General features: G+C 40.6%; 1 protein-coding gene across 1 annotated transcript; it reads left to right on the forward strand.

Annotated features, from left to right (window-relative positions):
• The first annotated feature begins 3,505 nt into the window (after positions 1 to 3,505).
• Positions 3,506 to 16,016, forward strand: LOC146657387 (uncharacterized). The gene is made up of 12 exons (XM_085425436.1): positions 3,506 to 3,654; positions 4,892 to 5,003; positions 6,545 to 6,638; positions 7,381 to 7,435; positions 9,979 to 10,119; positions 10,246 to 10,406; positions 10,489 to 10,587; positions 10,930 to 11,075; positions 11,198 to 11,369; positions 11,480 to 11,592; positions 12,573 to 12,660; positions 13,037 to 16,016. Exons 1-12 carry the CDS (start codon positions 3,543 to 3,545, stop codon positions 13,088 to 13,090), a joined length of 1,347 nt encoding a protein of 448 aa, XP_085281562.1. The 5' UTR covers positions 3,506 to 3,542; the 3' UTR covers positions 13,091 to 16,016.
• Positions 16,017 to 16,226: the final 210 nt, after the last annotated feature.

Raw genomic sequence — 16,226 nt, forward strand, 5'->3', positions numbered from 1 at the left:
TTGCATCCAACAGGAAACTTAAAGCGGATGGGGGGATGAGTTTATGCCGGGGATAATACAATTGATCTGTTGTCAGAAAGTGTCCTTAGGGTGTGGGGAATTGGCTAAATTATTCCATGTTTATTCAAAGTTCATGGCGCACTAACTGAATCCAAACACAGCATGCAGTGTAGTTTAATTACTTTCACATAAAAGAAGAAAAGTATTTCGGGATCCACACATAGGGGAGTTACATAGCATTATGATTTTGGTCTACCGAAAACATGTTTCACAAAGAGTAGCACAATGTGCACCTATTTTAATATATTTTGGTTTCTTTTCTTTTTTTTGTTTTTAAAGACTTGCATAGCTCACAGGTTTGATGCCATGGAAGTGTGATGCATGCCTACAGGCAGTATGCAGTACCACATTCACATTTTAAAAGGCTGAGAAAAAAAATCCATAGTTATGCCGTAACATATGTCCTAGGCTATACGCTCAGCAGTAAAGATGCTATGTGCGGACTCCCCCTATAGTTCAAGTATAGAAAAGCAGTTGGTGAAGTTTTTTGAATAACTGCAGCCGCTGGATGGATTAACTGTGGAGAGCAATCTGGGCCGGCCATGGTGCAAGGTTTTTGTGGCTGCTGTCTTTTCCATCATAAGGACTCCAGTCTCCGTCAGAGGAGGGATGCCCGGAAATGTTTATAAAGGGCAATTCATTAGCAGTTTAATAAAGTTGATAATAAATATTCATAATTTAAGACATTCTGTATACAACAATCCGAACTGCAGTTATAATACATATCAATACCAAGTACTTTAAACGGATTTTTGTCAATCTGGCAACCCAAAACCACGCGCTTTTAGAATTTAAATATTTATTTAGGATTTATTTTAGGATTTAAAATATAAATGACATTTATTTAGGATTAAAATTATTAAACTACGGATTACAGCTCGCATCCTCCACAGACACTAGCTACGTTTTATTTCATGTGAATTTAACGTTTTTCTTCACGACTTTGTCTCGTGACTGGCTCTCTTTAGTCATTTGAGGAAAGACGTCTGAACCAAGGAATTATTTTTTAAAAAAAACCCCAAAACGAACAAAAAACAAGAAAAACAAAAAGAAACAAAAAACCCTGCAAATATTCTAAAATAATTTATTTTATTTATTTCTTTATTCTTTTTTTTTTCTTTCTAACAGCCCTCATTGGTTCCAAACCCATGTATGACTCACCTCTTTCCTTGATTCCGCACGTCCCTCATCCGCGTTCATTTTGAAAGCTGCCGTAAAGTTATGCTCGCAGAAACCATTTACAAAGACTAAATTTTGCACTTGAATCCAAGTTCTGACAAAGTAGCTGCCTACTGTAAGGTGCAGCACATGACCTCGGCTCAGCGTAGAGGCTGATTAAGAGGTTGAGGCACATTCCTGCTGCATGGTGAAGCTTGCTCTCGGGTAAAAGAGGGCTTGTTAACCCAAATATTAAAATAATATTCACTTTGTGTTACACACTTCACACTTACAGCTTGTTTCAACTGTCATGTGACTTTTTTTTAGTTTGGTTCATGTATTGTGGTCACGAGAAAAAATAGTACAATAGGTTCTCACTATATTCAAAGATGATAACACAAATTTATTGTTCAGGTAGCAGAAGATGTCATCTGCTAATTTGTAGTTCCATAAAATTGGATTCTATTTTCCATGGATGACTGCCTCCTAGGTAAATACATATTTGGGTTTGAATTACTTTGGATAAAAGTGATAAAACAAATAATTTCTAAAACGTTGACACTGATTTTATTTCCAAAGTCGCTGCGCTCTTAAATTTGTAAATCATTCAAAGAGTTCTGTAGCTTACCACAAAAAAACAAAAAACGTTTTAATCCCGTGAGAACTTTTGAGACTCTAAAAATGGAAATCTCAAATAGAGTTAACAGTGGATATTTTTTTCAAAATGTACAGCTCAGCTTTAGTTTCAGTCTGTAGTGATGATTTGTTGATCAACGTTAAAACAGAGACAGAAAAAAAAGGAATACTCTCGTGTGACACAGCTTAAAGCTTATTCAAATAAAACCCACTGAAGTTACTTGTAGTACAAAACAAATAAAAAAAAGGTTGCTCTTTGATAAATATGGTCATTATACTGACCACATTTATGAAACAATGACGCAAAAGATCATTCATTCAGCTGATGCTGTGACAGCGCTGTTTCCACAAAGTTTTTACCATTTCGTTGTACATGTACAATGACAATAAAGGGCGATTCTATTCTATCTATTCAATGGACATTCTATTGCACCAGCTCCACTCTATACTACAGACGCAGCAGAGCACAGTCTCCCTCAGGCTGATCTATTCAGGACACAAAAAACGTGTCATTTTTACTGTTTATGAAAAATGTATAAAAAATTGTAAAACTTGTATGATGCTTAACAAGGAGGTGCAGCAGGTAGAGTTACAAACTAAAAGGTCAATGTTTGATCCCTGGGTCCTTCAGTCAGCTTGTTGAAGTATCCTACTGAACCCCAAACTGTCCCCTCATTGGAGTGTGAATGTGTGCAAGGCATGGAATAAAGTGGTGCATGAATGTGAGCACTCTATCTGAGTGCTCACATCTGAGTGCTCAGTTAGGTAAAAGTGTGATATAAGTACCAGTCCATGAAAAATTAAATTTTTCATGGACTGGAGGGAAACCCCTAACCTCATCACTTGACTTAAACTTTTTGATAAAGATAGGGGTGAATCAGGTGACCCTCAACCATTCCTTGGTTATGCTGCTATAAGGTCAGACTGCTTATACCTTTGATACACTGAGCATTTCTTCTTCACTTTTCTTTCCCCAGGTGTTCATACACTACTGCATGCCATTGAATTGTGTCTTTTATCCCCCACAATCTGTGTTTTGTCCTGTCTCCCCGTACCCTCTTTGTCTTTTCTCTTTACCCTTACTCTGAGTTGGTTGCACCAGAAACTGAACTGGTTCTGCAGGAGTTTTCTTCCTGCTAAAAGTGTGTTTTTTCTTTCTCATTCTGGCCGAGTGCTTCCTCATCAGGGGTTATCTGATTGTTGCTGTTTCCTCTCTAACCTTACATTTAAAGCACCTTGAGGCAATTATTGTTGTAATTTGGAATTACACGAATAAAACTGATTTGAACTGTAATAGTTTTAATAATAGTTTTGTCAGTTATAATTTAGCCTATTTATAATAATTGACTTCTTAACGCCCACTTGTAGTACCATTCGGCGCCCACCAGGGGTCCGTGGCCCACATTTTGGGAGCAGTTCGGGAGGGGCGAGAGCTAATTGTAGACATTCAACATGGCAGCAATTTTGTCATATTTCTATGGACAAAGGTCAGTAATACAAACTAATCAGTAAATAATATTTAAAGCCACGCAGGGCATAATAACACCTGTGTGTTCAGATGTCATGATGACGTCTGGCCGCAGGGGGAGCGCTTCTTCAGGACATAACGGCGTTTGTGCAACCCTGAAACCCTTCCCCGTGTGGTGTAGGAAAGGGCAGAGAAGCGGGTTCCCCTGGCGTCGTTAACCATGTCGGGTAGAAAGCCCAGGTCTGTGGCAAACCCCCTGGAGTCTGCGATCACCACACCGAGTGAGAGGATACTGAAGGAGTGCCACAATCTGTATGTGGACAGCGAAAACGGTAAACAGTCGATAATCTGGATTAAGGCTAAAGCAAAGTTAGGACCGCAAAGTAGAAACCAGCCCGCCCTGGCTGTGGTATTATGGTAACCGAGCTGTGCCACTGCTGAAGCCCCCGACTGAAGTTTATGTGGACTTAAAGGTGTAATGCTGCTTGTTTAGTGTGTGTGTCAGTCTGCAGCAGCTGCTAGTGTGTGTCAAACACGTGACGTTGAACATCTCAGAGGCTCCTCTGCAGCCTCGCTGGGCAGTGCCCCATCTGACTGTATGCATTGATGCAAAATCACATACACATAGATATATAGAGACTTCATTGATCCCAGAAAGAGGAACATAATTAAAGTGCCGCAGTCGCATAGTGACGGCCTTATACTGTAAGATATTACAGTTAAAAAAATCAACAATTTAATAAGAAAGCCTCCTGTAGTGTGCTTTTTATTAATGGGAGATTATTATACCCTTCTGGGGTGCAAGCAGAGAAAAGCAGAGAGAATATCAACTTGTTTTCTAGAAGGTAAACATTTGGAAAGGTGTGGTGTCACGAATAATCCTGTAACTCATTTTAGTTACCTTGATCACCATGTGTCCTTTAAAAAACAACAACAACTTATTATAGTGTAATAGCTAAATAAAAACACAGGCTTGTATAATTTGTTATATGTCAACCTTTGCCCTCTCTTCCCCTTCCTTAAGAATAACTTGAGAGATAACAAATGAGAGATGCCTCTAGACCTTTGTATTGTATGTCAAAATCAAGTAGATATATTGGAATTACATTTCTAAAAGAAATTTTTGCTCCAAAGAGGAAAAAACCTTAGAATTTATGTTCATTCTTGGGAGTCTGATTTATAAAACAAACATACACATTGTGACCGCATAGGGTTAGGGTTCAGGTAACTTAGACTTCAGAGGTTTAACATAGTAGAATTTTACTTTAAGCATAACTGTCTTGGAGCTCATGCCAGGCAACAGGCATCAGTTTATTTTGTTTTTACTGTGATAATTGTCACTACTGAGAAGAGTTGTGAGGGAGGACAAGTGGTAGTCATTTCATCTGCCACTTTGTAAAATTTTCCTCTACCTACTCTTTAACCATGTACGATTAACTATGCATCTGTGCAGGCTTACTATTTACTCACAACTACATTATTTTATTTTAAAACCAGTCTAGAGCATCACAGTACAAAGGTACCACTATAGTCATTGCATGTCATGATTGTGTTGTGTGTGTTTTTCAGGCTTGGTAAAAATTGCCAGCAGCCTGGGAGTCCGTCTTCTGCCTCCCAGAAAGAAGATCATCGTGATGATTATGGGTAACCACTCTGCAGGAAAGAGCTCCTTCATTAACTGGTATTACTGATACTTCTTATTGTTGTTGTGATCTAATAACGCTGCCTGACCATCACATGCTCTGCTCTATGTTTCAAAGAGAGACTGGTGTCGAGAACATCCTGTTCACACATGACTTTCTGAAAGCGCTTTGTGGTTTGAATGCAGCCCAGTTTTGCCCCAGGAAGTGTGGATTTACAAAAGAAAATGGGGAAAAAAAACAGGTGTAATTTGTTATTTTGTATGTCAGTTAAATCTTTTGTCACCATCAAAGTTTTGTCCTCTTTTGAATAAATGCTGGGTAGGAAATATGTATGCTGTAAGATTAGTGACCTTTAGGCTACTCCCTTATTCGCGTCACCACATTGGGTGGATCTGCATATTTGAAATGCAGATCGAGGCATACAATGACACTGTAATACTGTCCCACATCCGTGCTAAAAGAAAGAGCATCAAATCACCATTAATAAATACCATATGTACTGAATCAAATATAAACAATGTGTGCAGACATAAGAAGGAGGGTCTTTTCTGAAACAAGCCTTCCTGGGATTTGTGTCTCCTCCTGTCCTTGAACTGGGGACCTTTCACAATCTGGGAAAAACTTCCTCTTCTCCCTTCTTCTTCTTAAGCTTCTTATTTTCCTCTTCTCCTCCTTTTCTTCCTTCTCCTCCTCCTGACCCTTCAGGGGTTGCCAAAGCAGATTATCTCCCTTCCCGACCCTATCCCTAGCATCCCCCATTGTCACTCCAGCCTTCCCCACAACCATGTACATCTTCTGTGGTCTTCCTTGTTTCCTTTACAGACAGTTTAGAATAATCAGTAACCCAACATGCTTGTCTGTGGTCTGTGGGTGGAAGCCCCAGTACGCAAAGAGAACCCACCCAAGCCCCAGCTGGCCAATAGATTCAAACTCGGGACTTTTTATGTTGTGAAATGGCAGAGCTAACCACTGCACCACCGCGCCGCCCCTGATTCTAACTGATCTGACATATTTTAGAGAGAGGGGGCTTTCTGCTGACAAATTGGTTAAGGTGACATTTTTTTTCTATTGCAATATTTGTTAATTTGTTAAATCTTTCAAGATTCTTATATACTCATCTTCGCTAATGTTGAAGATGCTCTTAAGGTCATCACTTTGATTATTACTGCTTAGAGATTGCAAACTGGTTCGAGGAGTGTTTTTCTACCTGACATTTGTTCTCTAGTCTCTTGATGTCCAAATTCTGTAATATCCCACTGATCACACAACTACATCCTTTTAAACAAGCCACAAGCTATATTATTACAGATGGATGGGTTTGTGGGTAGGTAGGTAAATTATTCTAAACATTAAAACATGAAAGAATGAATTTAGTTTCTTGTGGATAAATCAAATTTACCAAGCAAAAATTCAAACAGTGCATTGTTTGAGCTTCTTAAAATGTTAGGATTTGTTTATTTTCCCTTTGATTGTAAACAGAATCATTTTGCAGCGTTTTTTCACATGTAGCTTTCCGCAAGAATTGAGGCGTTGTTGCTTTAGCTCTTTCTCACTTTTGATGGCGTTATTATCTTTCTAGGTATGTTGAAGAGCACATTCAGAAAACTGGGGTGGCCATCGAAACGCAGGGGTTTACCTTCATCACAAGTGGACGCAAAAGAGAATCTCTGACGGTAAGATCAGCGTGGACACGGCCGGCATGTGCAGCTGTGCCACGAAAAGATTTCCCAGCCAGAGCTTAAAAAGGAAAATTGTGACAGTTAACTCTTTTACTTCAGTGCAATCCTTTAATTTTGTTCTCAGTATTTGTTAAGAAGCTTGTTTTTATATTCAGCTATCACCTTTTAGTTTTGTACTCAAGGAGATGTTGCGATTGTTTGACTTCAGTAACATGAACTGAAGCTGCAGTCAGTCATAAAGGCTGATGAAGCAGGGTGTTTGATGTTGGCATTTATGTAAGGCACTCCCTCAGCCAGTGGTGATTTCTCATTCTATATGCTGCTCCACTGAGGGGCTTTGTTGTGTATGCACACACACGCACACGCACGCACACACACACACACACACACACAGAAACATCTTTGCAGCATGAGAACAGGCTTGGGAGACACCTGCCTCTCGGTCGTCTCTGATATCCCTTCCCTCTGCCTCTCTGTTCATATCCTGATGTGGTGAAGGGTAGGAGTATGAATAATACATTTGGAGTGTAGTATGGGACTGCAGAGTAGAAGGATTATCTCCAATGTGCAGGAAGAGCTAAGGCGTGCACACTGAGCCGCAGCACACCAGCTCGTGTAAAGCACCAAGATGAGAGAGGACTCTGTTGTAGAGGGGCGGGAAAAGACTGCAGGGGAAAAAAATGCAGGTTTGTCTCATCGGGTTGTTTCTAACACTGTCCTGTTAACTCTTTCGCAGGGGAATGCAACGCTGCATCTCTATCCTCACTTTCGACCGCTCCTGGAGTTCAAAGGTAAGACTTTACTTCTTCAACTCTTTACTATACTACATTTTCATGCTCTCTCAGTGAATGTGCAGATAGTTCCTTCTGTGAAACATTAGATTTGATATATATTCCACGTGCGGGTAAACAGTAAAAACTTGGGGCTTTGCATCTCTATGCCTTTGATCGTGATATTTCTATGCTCATTGATGATCATCACCAATCAGTCTCTACAATTCGCAAATTATTGGAATCGAGAGTTAAAACTGCAGGAGATGAATGTAATCACAAACTGCAAAAAGGTAGCTGTACCTTTGAGGTTTAAGATAAGGCTCTTCTGGTGGCTAATGAATATTTACCTCTGGATGCTGCTGATCAAAGTCGGTTTTAAAGACGCGTTGTGATCTGTAACATCACAAGAATGTCTGCCTGTTTAATGCTCGGTTACTCGTGGGCTGTTATTAATCCTTATCACAGGCTTCTGTGATTTAAGGTTGGGTTTAGGTCCTTCACCTTGATGACTCAATAGTGAGTCATAAACTTGATGATAAATCGGTCCAGACTCCTGTTTTCTTCTTCTCACACACGTGCGGCGCTCTGATATTGTTTTAAGACAGTTTTGCTCAGATCTGTGCGTCAGCAGCGCTCTGGATACGCCACCGGACGGCCGCTGTGAACGTGGTGATCGTCTACAGAGTCTGGGTGTTGCCTGCTGGCTGAGTGGGGGTGTGCAGCGGAGGGTGGGGGATTGTTGATTGAGTGTTGACAGGCAGTGTGTAGAGAGTGGGGGTTCACTGGGTGCGGACCAGAGCGAACACTGTATGGCGTATGAGTCACACGCCCCATCGGCAGCAGTGCAGTTTAGTCAGAAGGAGCTGCTGAGAAATGTCACAGCTATTAGAGACGGCGCAGCCCAGACTCCAGCAGCAACAGCTTCGCTCCGCAGGCCCGAGCCTCGCAACAATCTGCTGCTGGAATACAAGCAGGATTTTTCTTTTCAATTCATTTCAACTTTATCGTCATCGTCGCCGCCGCCTGTGGAAACCAGCTGTATGAGACATTTGTTTACCTGTCACAGCAGCCGAGGATGACTCATCAGAAAAGCTCCATATATCCATACATGTGGGAGCAGCTGCTGGCTGCACACTTTGGTCTCCTTTGGGATGTGCTTCTTAATTTGGCTTCATACTTAGATCTTTATGTGTCTGTCTTATCAACCTGTTGTCATGGGTTTAGCCTGTATGCTTTGTGGGAACTGACTGCTTTTGCTGCACATTAAAAAATAATCATATCCGCTGGTTAATCAAGGTCTTTGGCTTCTCAGATTCCTGTAGAAGTATTTGCACCATGTCTGCTTTCACCTGTTCAGCTCAACAATTTCTTTTTTGGTCTTGGTCGATGCAGCGTTATTGCAGCCTTTGCCCTTTTCCTTGTGCACATGATCTCCTGCACGGTCCTCTCAGTTACAGTCAGTTCAGGAACTTAGCGCACATTGGCAAGTATAACTCTCATTTTCAGCTGGCAGAACTTTTTTCCTTTCCCGCACGGATCGATGTATCTGTCCCCGTTTGTGCCTGTTTATTTAGGATTATATGGAATAGCTGAAGTGCGGTCTTGCAGCGCTCTAAATTAAAGCTACTTTATGAAATCCGCACACACCTAAACACAAACATACATATTTTTAATGTTTCTTTTGCACAGCAGGGATATCTCGGTACTCAGAGACTTTTCTTAGGCGTGTGATAAGAGGCAGATCTATTGATATTGTGGCCATGCTGATGTGGGAGAAACATGAGGGAATGCTAATGTGCCAGAGGAGCAGTGGCTCTGCTCACTGCAGCACAAGGATGCGATTTGTGCTGGCTGTTGACACCTGCCTCTTTGCATGAAACGGCCTCAGTGTCATCCCAGGCCTCCCTGGTGTGTGTGTGTGTGTGAGTGTGGGTCGGCGTGGGAGGGGTTACTTTGTCACTAGTAGGGATGCATCTCAATAGTGATCCTGTTCTATTTAAGGGGAGGGGGGGTGTTCTTATGTGTGGTGGTTGTGGTGGATTATCGTAACCTCTCAGTGCGTTGCCTCACAGTCGTTCTTCACTGGCTAGCTTTATGTCCCACGCCCCACACTAAAGCTGCCAGTTGAAGAGCTGTTGTGTGTAACCATGACAACAAAGCTCTCCACAGAGGGCAGTGAGGAAACAGAGGCCTCGTTAATATTTTCATGATTAGAAAAACAGAAATAAAGTTTCATGTGCGAGGGTGCGGCTGCTGTATCATCGTCACAGGACGTGAACGTATCTTTTCACACGTGCACAGCTGTGTCTGTGAAGAATACGATCGTTTTGGAGTTAAATTATAGCTGCCGTCCCCAAAATGCAAAGCTCTTAGCATAAAAGTTGCCTTGAGATCTTGTTGCTGATCTCCCTCAGGCTTCCAAGTATTGACCGCACTGCGGCTTCCTGTAGCACACAATATTATAGCCATTAGAGGCGACATTTTCCTGCATGGACTGAACTCGTTACCTTAGTTACTGTGTCTTTATCTTTTTGCACATGCACGCCATCTCTGTTTTCCAGGTGTTACTGACTACCTATCTGCTGAGATCTCCACCTCCAAGCAGAAGAAATTCAGCCTGGTGACTTTCGTGGACACTCCGGGTTTGGTGGACGGGGACATGATCTACCCTTTTGATGTGAATAGTGCCATCACTTGGTTGGGTGTGTCCTTTAGCTTAAACTTGTCTCTTCAGTGGTGATCTGTCTTCTTCTTCTTCTCCTTTGTGTCTACTGTACAGCTGATGTACAGCTGCAGGAATGTAATAAATGCTTTTTTTCTCTGAGCAGGAGAACAGGCAGACCTGATATTTGTGTTCTTTGACCCGATGGGCCAAGCGCTTTGCAAACGCACGCTCAACATTGTGGAGAAGCTGAGCCAAAAATGCGCAGACAAGCTGTTGTTCTACCTCAGCAAGGCAGATGAAGCTGGGAAGGAGACAGACAGACAGGTCAGTTTACCTGATTTGTATAATTTATTTTTGTTTCAAAGAAAGTTGAACCTGTGAGATGAACTTTTTTTTTTCTCATCAGAGAGTGATGATGCAGATAGTCCAAGAACTGTGCCGCCGTCCAGGTCTTAACAAATGTGGCTTTGAGATGCCAACAATATACATCCCGAACCCACAGAAGGTAAAATGATCTGTGTTGGTTACTTTAAACTGCTGTGTTTGTATAAAAATTACTTCTGGTTGTGCAAATATTATAAACCACGGCAGTGCAGTTATCGCTGCACCATCTTATGATCTACAACCACGAAGCGTGCGTGGTAGATTTGTGCATCCCTCAAGACCTCCACTTCATTTCTGCTGAGCGAGTGCAGCTTCACTTTCTGCCAAGTCCACAAGGCTGTCAGTCAGAATGCCCTCAGGATTTGTCATGGAACTTTCCAGACCATCCTTTATTGAGATGTGCAGAGTGTTTTTCATGTTCAGTCCAAATCTGACGTGTTTACGAGCTGTTTGTCTCATGTAGCCGAGCAGGTGTGTGAACCAGATCGATGGCGTTTGTCAGACCATCGAGAAGACCATTAACCAGGCTGTTCAGAAGACACTGAATCAGCTGGAGAAAGATTCTGACCTTATTTGTTCCACTATCAGCAGCAGACTAGAGCAGGACAGGTATGACCTCTTGCAGCCTTGATAAAACATATTATGTGTACACTGAGCAGATAAGCATCACCAGATACTATCAGTTGTGGAAAATGTATGATAGCACATTATTGTTATGGTTGTGTACACAGGGCTGATGTGGCTTGCAACAAAAGCATCCGTCTTCATTCATTCCTGTGCGGTGCTTTGGGTGTTTTCCTGCCTTTACTCTTCATCCTCAGTTTTATTGTGAGCACCTTATCCAAAGAGCAGCTGGAGGAGCTGTTGGGTGAAGGTGCAACTCGAACCATCACTATCTTCACAGTAAGTGCTCTGAATGAATATCAGTTTCATAATATTTCATTAATTACTTCATTAGTGACTTAACATAGTGTCCTGAGCTCTCTGACTGTCTATTACTGTGTGTCTGAAAGGGAATAGTGATGTATTTATGGGACTGGATACCTGAAGATGGGCAAGTAGTCTTTGTCATCATTTTTGGGGCTTTTTGCTACCTCCTGCTTTTCCTGGCAAAGTATTTTGCAGGGTAAGTGTGGCAAAATGCAATTTAACTCGTAGAGATTAATTAAACAGATCGATTTTGTTCATATTGACATGACAGCATCACACAGTTGCTGCAGATTCGTCAGCTGCACGTTAATGATGCAAATCTCCCGTTCCGCCACATCCCAAACAGATAGTGATCTGATCAGTAGTGATCATTTTCACACCCTGAATTGCAGCGTCAGTTTTTGGTTCTTAGCCAACAAGAATGGTACCTGGTGTGGTCTTCTGCTCCTGTAATGTTAAAAGCAGATGGGTTAGAGAGCATTTAGAGATGCTCTTTTGCTCACCTTGGTTGTAATGACTGGTCATTTGAGTCACTGTTACCTTCCTTTCTGGTCATTCTCGTCTGATTTATGACATCAACGAGGCATATTCACCCACTGGATATTTCCTCCTTTTCTGACCATTCTCTGTAAACCTTAGATATAGTTTTGTGGGAAAATCCCAGTAGATTAGCAGTTTGAAATATTCAGACCAGCCTGACTGGCACCAACCACAGTTCATGTGTCCGTTCAATGTCACCCGATCAAGGAGTAAACTAAACAGGGACTGGTTCATTCAAATTTTCAATTTCTTTGTAGTTTTCTGCAAACGGTTTTTCTATTTTTCTGTCCTTTTGAATGCTCTTGATGGTTGAATAAGATCATTATAAGATCGCAAGGGCCTTATGTCGTATCAAGACATTAAAAAGACTCCTTTAACGCTTTAAAGAACTAGGCCTGAGAACCGGCCTGTATGATACGCTCAAACATATAAATCACATTTCTTCCCCCTTCTGATGCTTGGTTTGAACTTTTTCATTTTAATATCAACTTGACCTTGTCTACATGTCTAAATGCATTAAGTTCCTGCCATTTAATTGGCTGGTTAGTTTTGTGTAATGAGCAGTTGAACAGGTGTAGACTGTACATGCAATTACAAACACGAGTATTTTAATGCTGTCATGTTCTTCATTCTCAGCCGGAGGAATAAGACTCTGACGAAGAAGGAGAAGAGGACGATGACAGAGTACAATGATTACATCCAAGATATCGTCAAGACTAAGAAGGTTAGATGTACATTTTGTGTCCTTATGCTCTCTTAACTAAGTTGTTTTTTCATTTGGATTGTGCAAATCTAAAGGCCACAGTAATTAAGTATTTTATTGATTTGTTATTGGTATAAAGGAAATTACTGCCAACTCTGCTGCTTCCCTTCATTTTATGGAGCTTTTTAGTGTTGATCGGGGTTTTTTTAAGTGAGCTGACTGCTAACTAAAAACTAGAATGCTTCATAAGGTAGTAAACTTTATGTCAGTGTTGTGTTTTCAGCTAGTTTAACTTCCCTCGCTCGGCCCAAAAAGAAAAGAAAATCAGTTCATGCGTGTTGTCAATTTATCAAACATCAGGATTGTGAATCTCACACAGGTAACTTTTTTTCCACAGAGTAAATTATATGAATGGTACCTCCAGCAGTGTGCAGCAGAATATGACCTCTGACCCTGGGTAAGCTGAAGACACTTTGCACCAGTACCTGTAAGCTCGCAGGTGTAAGCTCTAAATCAGCCGAGATCACTGCCAGCAATTATCATCTCAGCAGCTGATTTTAAAAGTGCCTTTATTACTAATTATTGGAGAAGCTATGATTGTAGTCGTTTAATGAAAGTCAGACTGTGACTGGATTTTTTTTTTTTTATAGTCTATGGGTAATTATTGCGAGAAAAATATGAAATGTTTACAAATTACAAATTTTGAACTTGGGGCTGCCTTTACCAGCAAACACATTTTCACAGTGTCCTCTATAAAGTTAGTTCTCATTGTTGTCATGTGATCGGTCTTTATATCGCACTACACTGTCCTGAGCACAGTGTTACCAGAATGTGTTTTAAGCAATAGCTACAATAACCAATGCTGTGATTAAAGCCTGGGCATTATAGTTGGACATCTGATAAAAACATGTTTATTGCGTTGAATCCTTCTCTTGCTTCCAAAGAGCCAATCACTTATTTTTATATATAAATCGTTGTCGTGTAATCATTGTTAGATGTTCCACAGACTTTCAGTACAGCACAGTACGGTGGCCTAGAGGTGCCACACACAGCAGCAAAAAGAAACATTTGACGGGAAAGTTGGTGACAACATTTCTTGTTTGTGACCGGATAAAATTCAAGTTCCTGGGAACAGGTTGACTCTATCATTATACGAGCATGTTTGCCCTACCCCCTGTAGAAACACAATATTCCCATTGTTCAAACCAACAGAGGATATTGTATATTTTGGCCTTGTGTCACCATTGTAATGATTTATATGATCCAGTCAAAAGGCTGGATTGGCCTTTTGTTCCCGCCTTACGTTCCTGTCCGCTCTCTACTCTTCTATCAAATAGAGGCTATAAAAATGCCACCTAGAAATCCTTGCTGAGGATCTGCTTTAGCTGCGAATGGTCCCATGGTGGGGATTGTAGCTCTCAGCATAACACAACCTCATCTCTTTGACCATATTTCTTTTAAGTGGGCCTCAGGGCTTTCAAGTAAGGTTTTTATATAAGAGTAGCATAGAAGCTGGAAATCTCTCCCGACTGTAGCCGGCGAACTTGATTTTGTCCAGTCACAATAAAAAATGTTGCCCCAACGCTTCTGAGAAAGGTGAGTTTTATTTTATTTTTTGTAATGTTTTTTGTTTGTTTGTTTGAAGTTTCATTTAGTTCTTGTTGTAGTTTTTGTTGTGTTTTGCACCTCAGGGACACCATAGTACAGTGCGCTGTCAGGTACCTCTTACTTGTGTTAATAAGCACTGAATCCTGCCGGTCCGTTATTGATAGATGTAACTAGTGACACCATATATTGCCTTCACCACACTGTTTGTAGATGTATTTATCAGTGTTGACAGATGTCAACATGTGAGGTGCTTTTTCTTAGAGATGCACTGATCCAATGCTCTACATTACCATTAGAGCTGCTTTTGAGGTTTTCTTTTTTTTAATTGCAGTGACTGATATAAATAAACCTCTAACATTAGTGAGCAGGTTAATCGGTCACATGAAGATGGTTATCAGCTCGATAAGTTAACTCACAATTTTTCTACATGGCTACGAATGTGTTTACATGAACTGCATCTGATCAATCTGTAACAGCAGATCTGTCCGTTTTATAGGCTGATTTTACAATGGGAGGTAAAACTATAATATTAGAACAATATGAAGCAGTCAAACACACACAACACTGGCTGAAAGCAGAGTGTGTGTACGTAATAGAAAGATTATATTATTAAAAGGCACTTTGTGAAGAATTTTGGTCAGTAAGACTGGAAAAGCACTACTACATTAATAAAGCCTGGCCGATTGAAAGCCAGAAAGGAAAGTTGGTATAAATGCTGACTGTGTAAGTCAACAGACATACTAGCATTACAGCTCTATCACGAATAAACAGCCACAGTAAATTGTGGATGAGATGCGTGTAAGGCAATTGTTGCCTTACCCTTTCAGCTGCAGAAAAAATATGAAAAACAGGTCAAATATAGATCTAACTTAGCTGCAAATGAGGTCCACATGCACAAATATGTGCCCTGTTTTAGCATCCTATATGAAGGAGTCTATATCTATATTCCTTATTGATGCTAATGACAGAAAAACTTACTCTTCCAGGAATGGTGATACTATTTCCTGCTCCAGAGCAGATTAGCTGTCTGGCATAAGTTTCTATGGTTATATATCCCAGAAAGATGTGAACTGCCTTTGTAATCCACAAAACCCAGGCCTAAACTTGAAGTTACCTGGCTAAGATGAAATCTTGCTTCATAATACATGATGCACTGAAAGAGTTGGTGGCAAAAGCACTGAGTTGACATTTCAGAATTTTTATCAGAATAGAGAAGTTGGATCGGTGCATCCTTACTTTTATCCAAGCCTCCAGGCTATTTGCAATATAGTTGTGGACACTCCCAGTTTGTTTGTTTTTTAATGTTAGATGGCTCACAATTCAGATTTTTTATATATATAGTTGTGAAACTTCATTTATAAATTCTGTGAAATGTTTGTGCTACTGCATGAAATCTAGACTCAAGTGATTTCATCTATATTTTTAATAACCATGAATCAAAGAATGAAATCTGTCAAGAAAAACATGCAAAAACTACGCTCTGTCACCTCTTTGGAAATCATTAAACATTTTTTTTAAACCTGTTACACTTTTTTTTTTCCAGTTAATACAGTCAAGAACAGACATGCAAATAACAAGTAGAATAACATGAAAAATAAAATGTAACATAAAGCAGTTATTGTTGGAAGACTTTTATTTCAAAGTTTAGTTATAAAAATGCCATTCCAGACATCTCTGCAGGGAGAACAATGCCTTTTTAATCGCTTTGTTGACGTGTGTGTCAGAGCTCAAGTGTTTCGGGATCTGCGGCACTCCAGGATGCAATCAAATATCTGCTTTCTATCATGAAGCGCATTGCAAGCTCTGAACCACTGAAACTGCAGTAACTGTGAGGAAATATTTAAGCAACAAATTCAATTTTTCTGCTTGCAGAGGGACCGGCAAACCCAGGCCACAATCCTCAGTTCCCTGAGTTAGTAACAAACAACGTCTCTACAGGGGTGACGGCTATGCAAATTAACCTTAAGCTACTATTGCTC

The sequence above is a fragment of the Rhamphochromis longiceps genome, linkage group LG12, assembly GCF_057381845.1.
Source record: "Rhamphochromis longiceps isolate RC_006_pf linkage group LG12, R_longiceps_female_GT1.1, whole genome shotgun sequence".
In the NCBI taxonomy this organism is placed as follows: Eukaryota; Metazoa; Chordata; class Actinopteri; order Cichliformes; family Cichlidae; genus Rhamphochromis; species Rhamphochromis longiceps.

Bases quoted from the DNA above. Each gene is read 5' to 3' on its own strand.
- LOC146657387 (XM_085425436.1), top strand. From the start codon at position 3,543: ATGTCGGGTAGAAAGCCCAGGTCTGTGGCAAACCCCCTGGAGTCTGCG. The intron at 10,407-10,488 runs GTCAGTTTACCT...TTTTCTCATCAG, and splicing joins GGAAGGAGACAGACAGACAG to AGAGTGATGATGCAGATAGT. The intron at 11,593-12,572 runs GTAAGTGTGGCA...CTTCATTCTCAG, and splicing joins CTGGCAAAGTATTTTGCAGG to CCGGAGGAATAAGACTCTGA.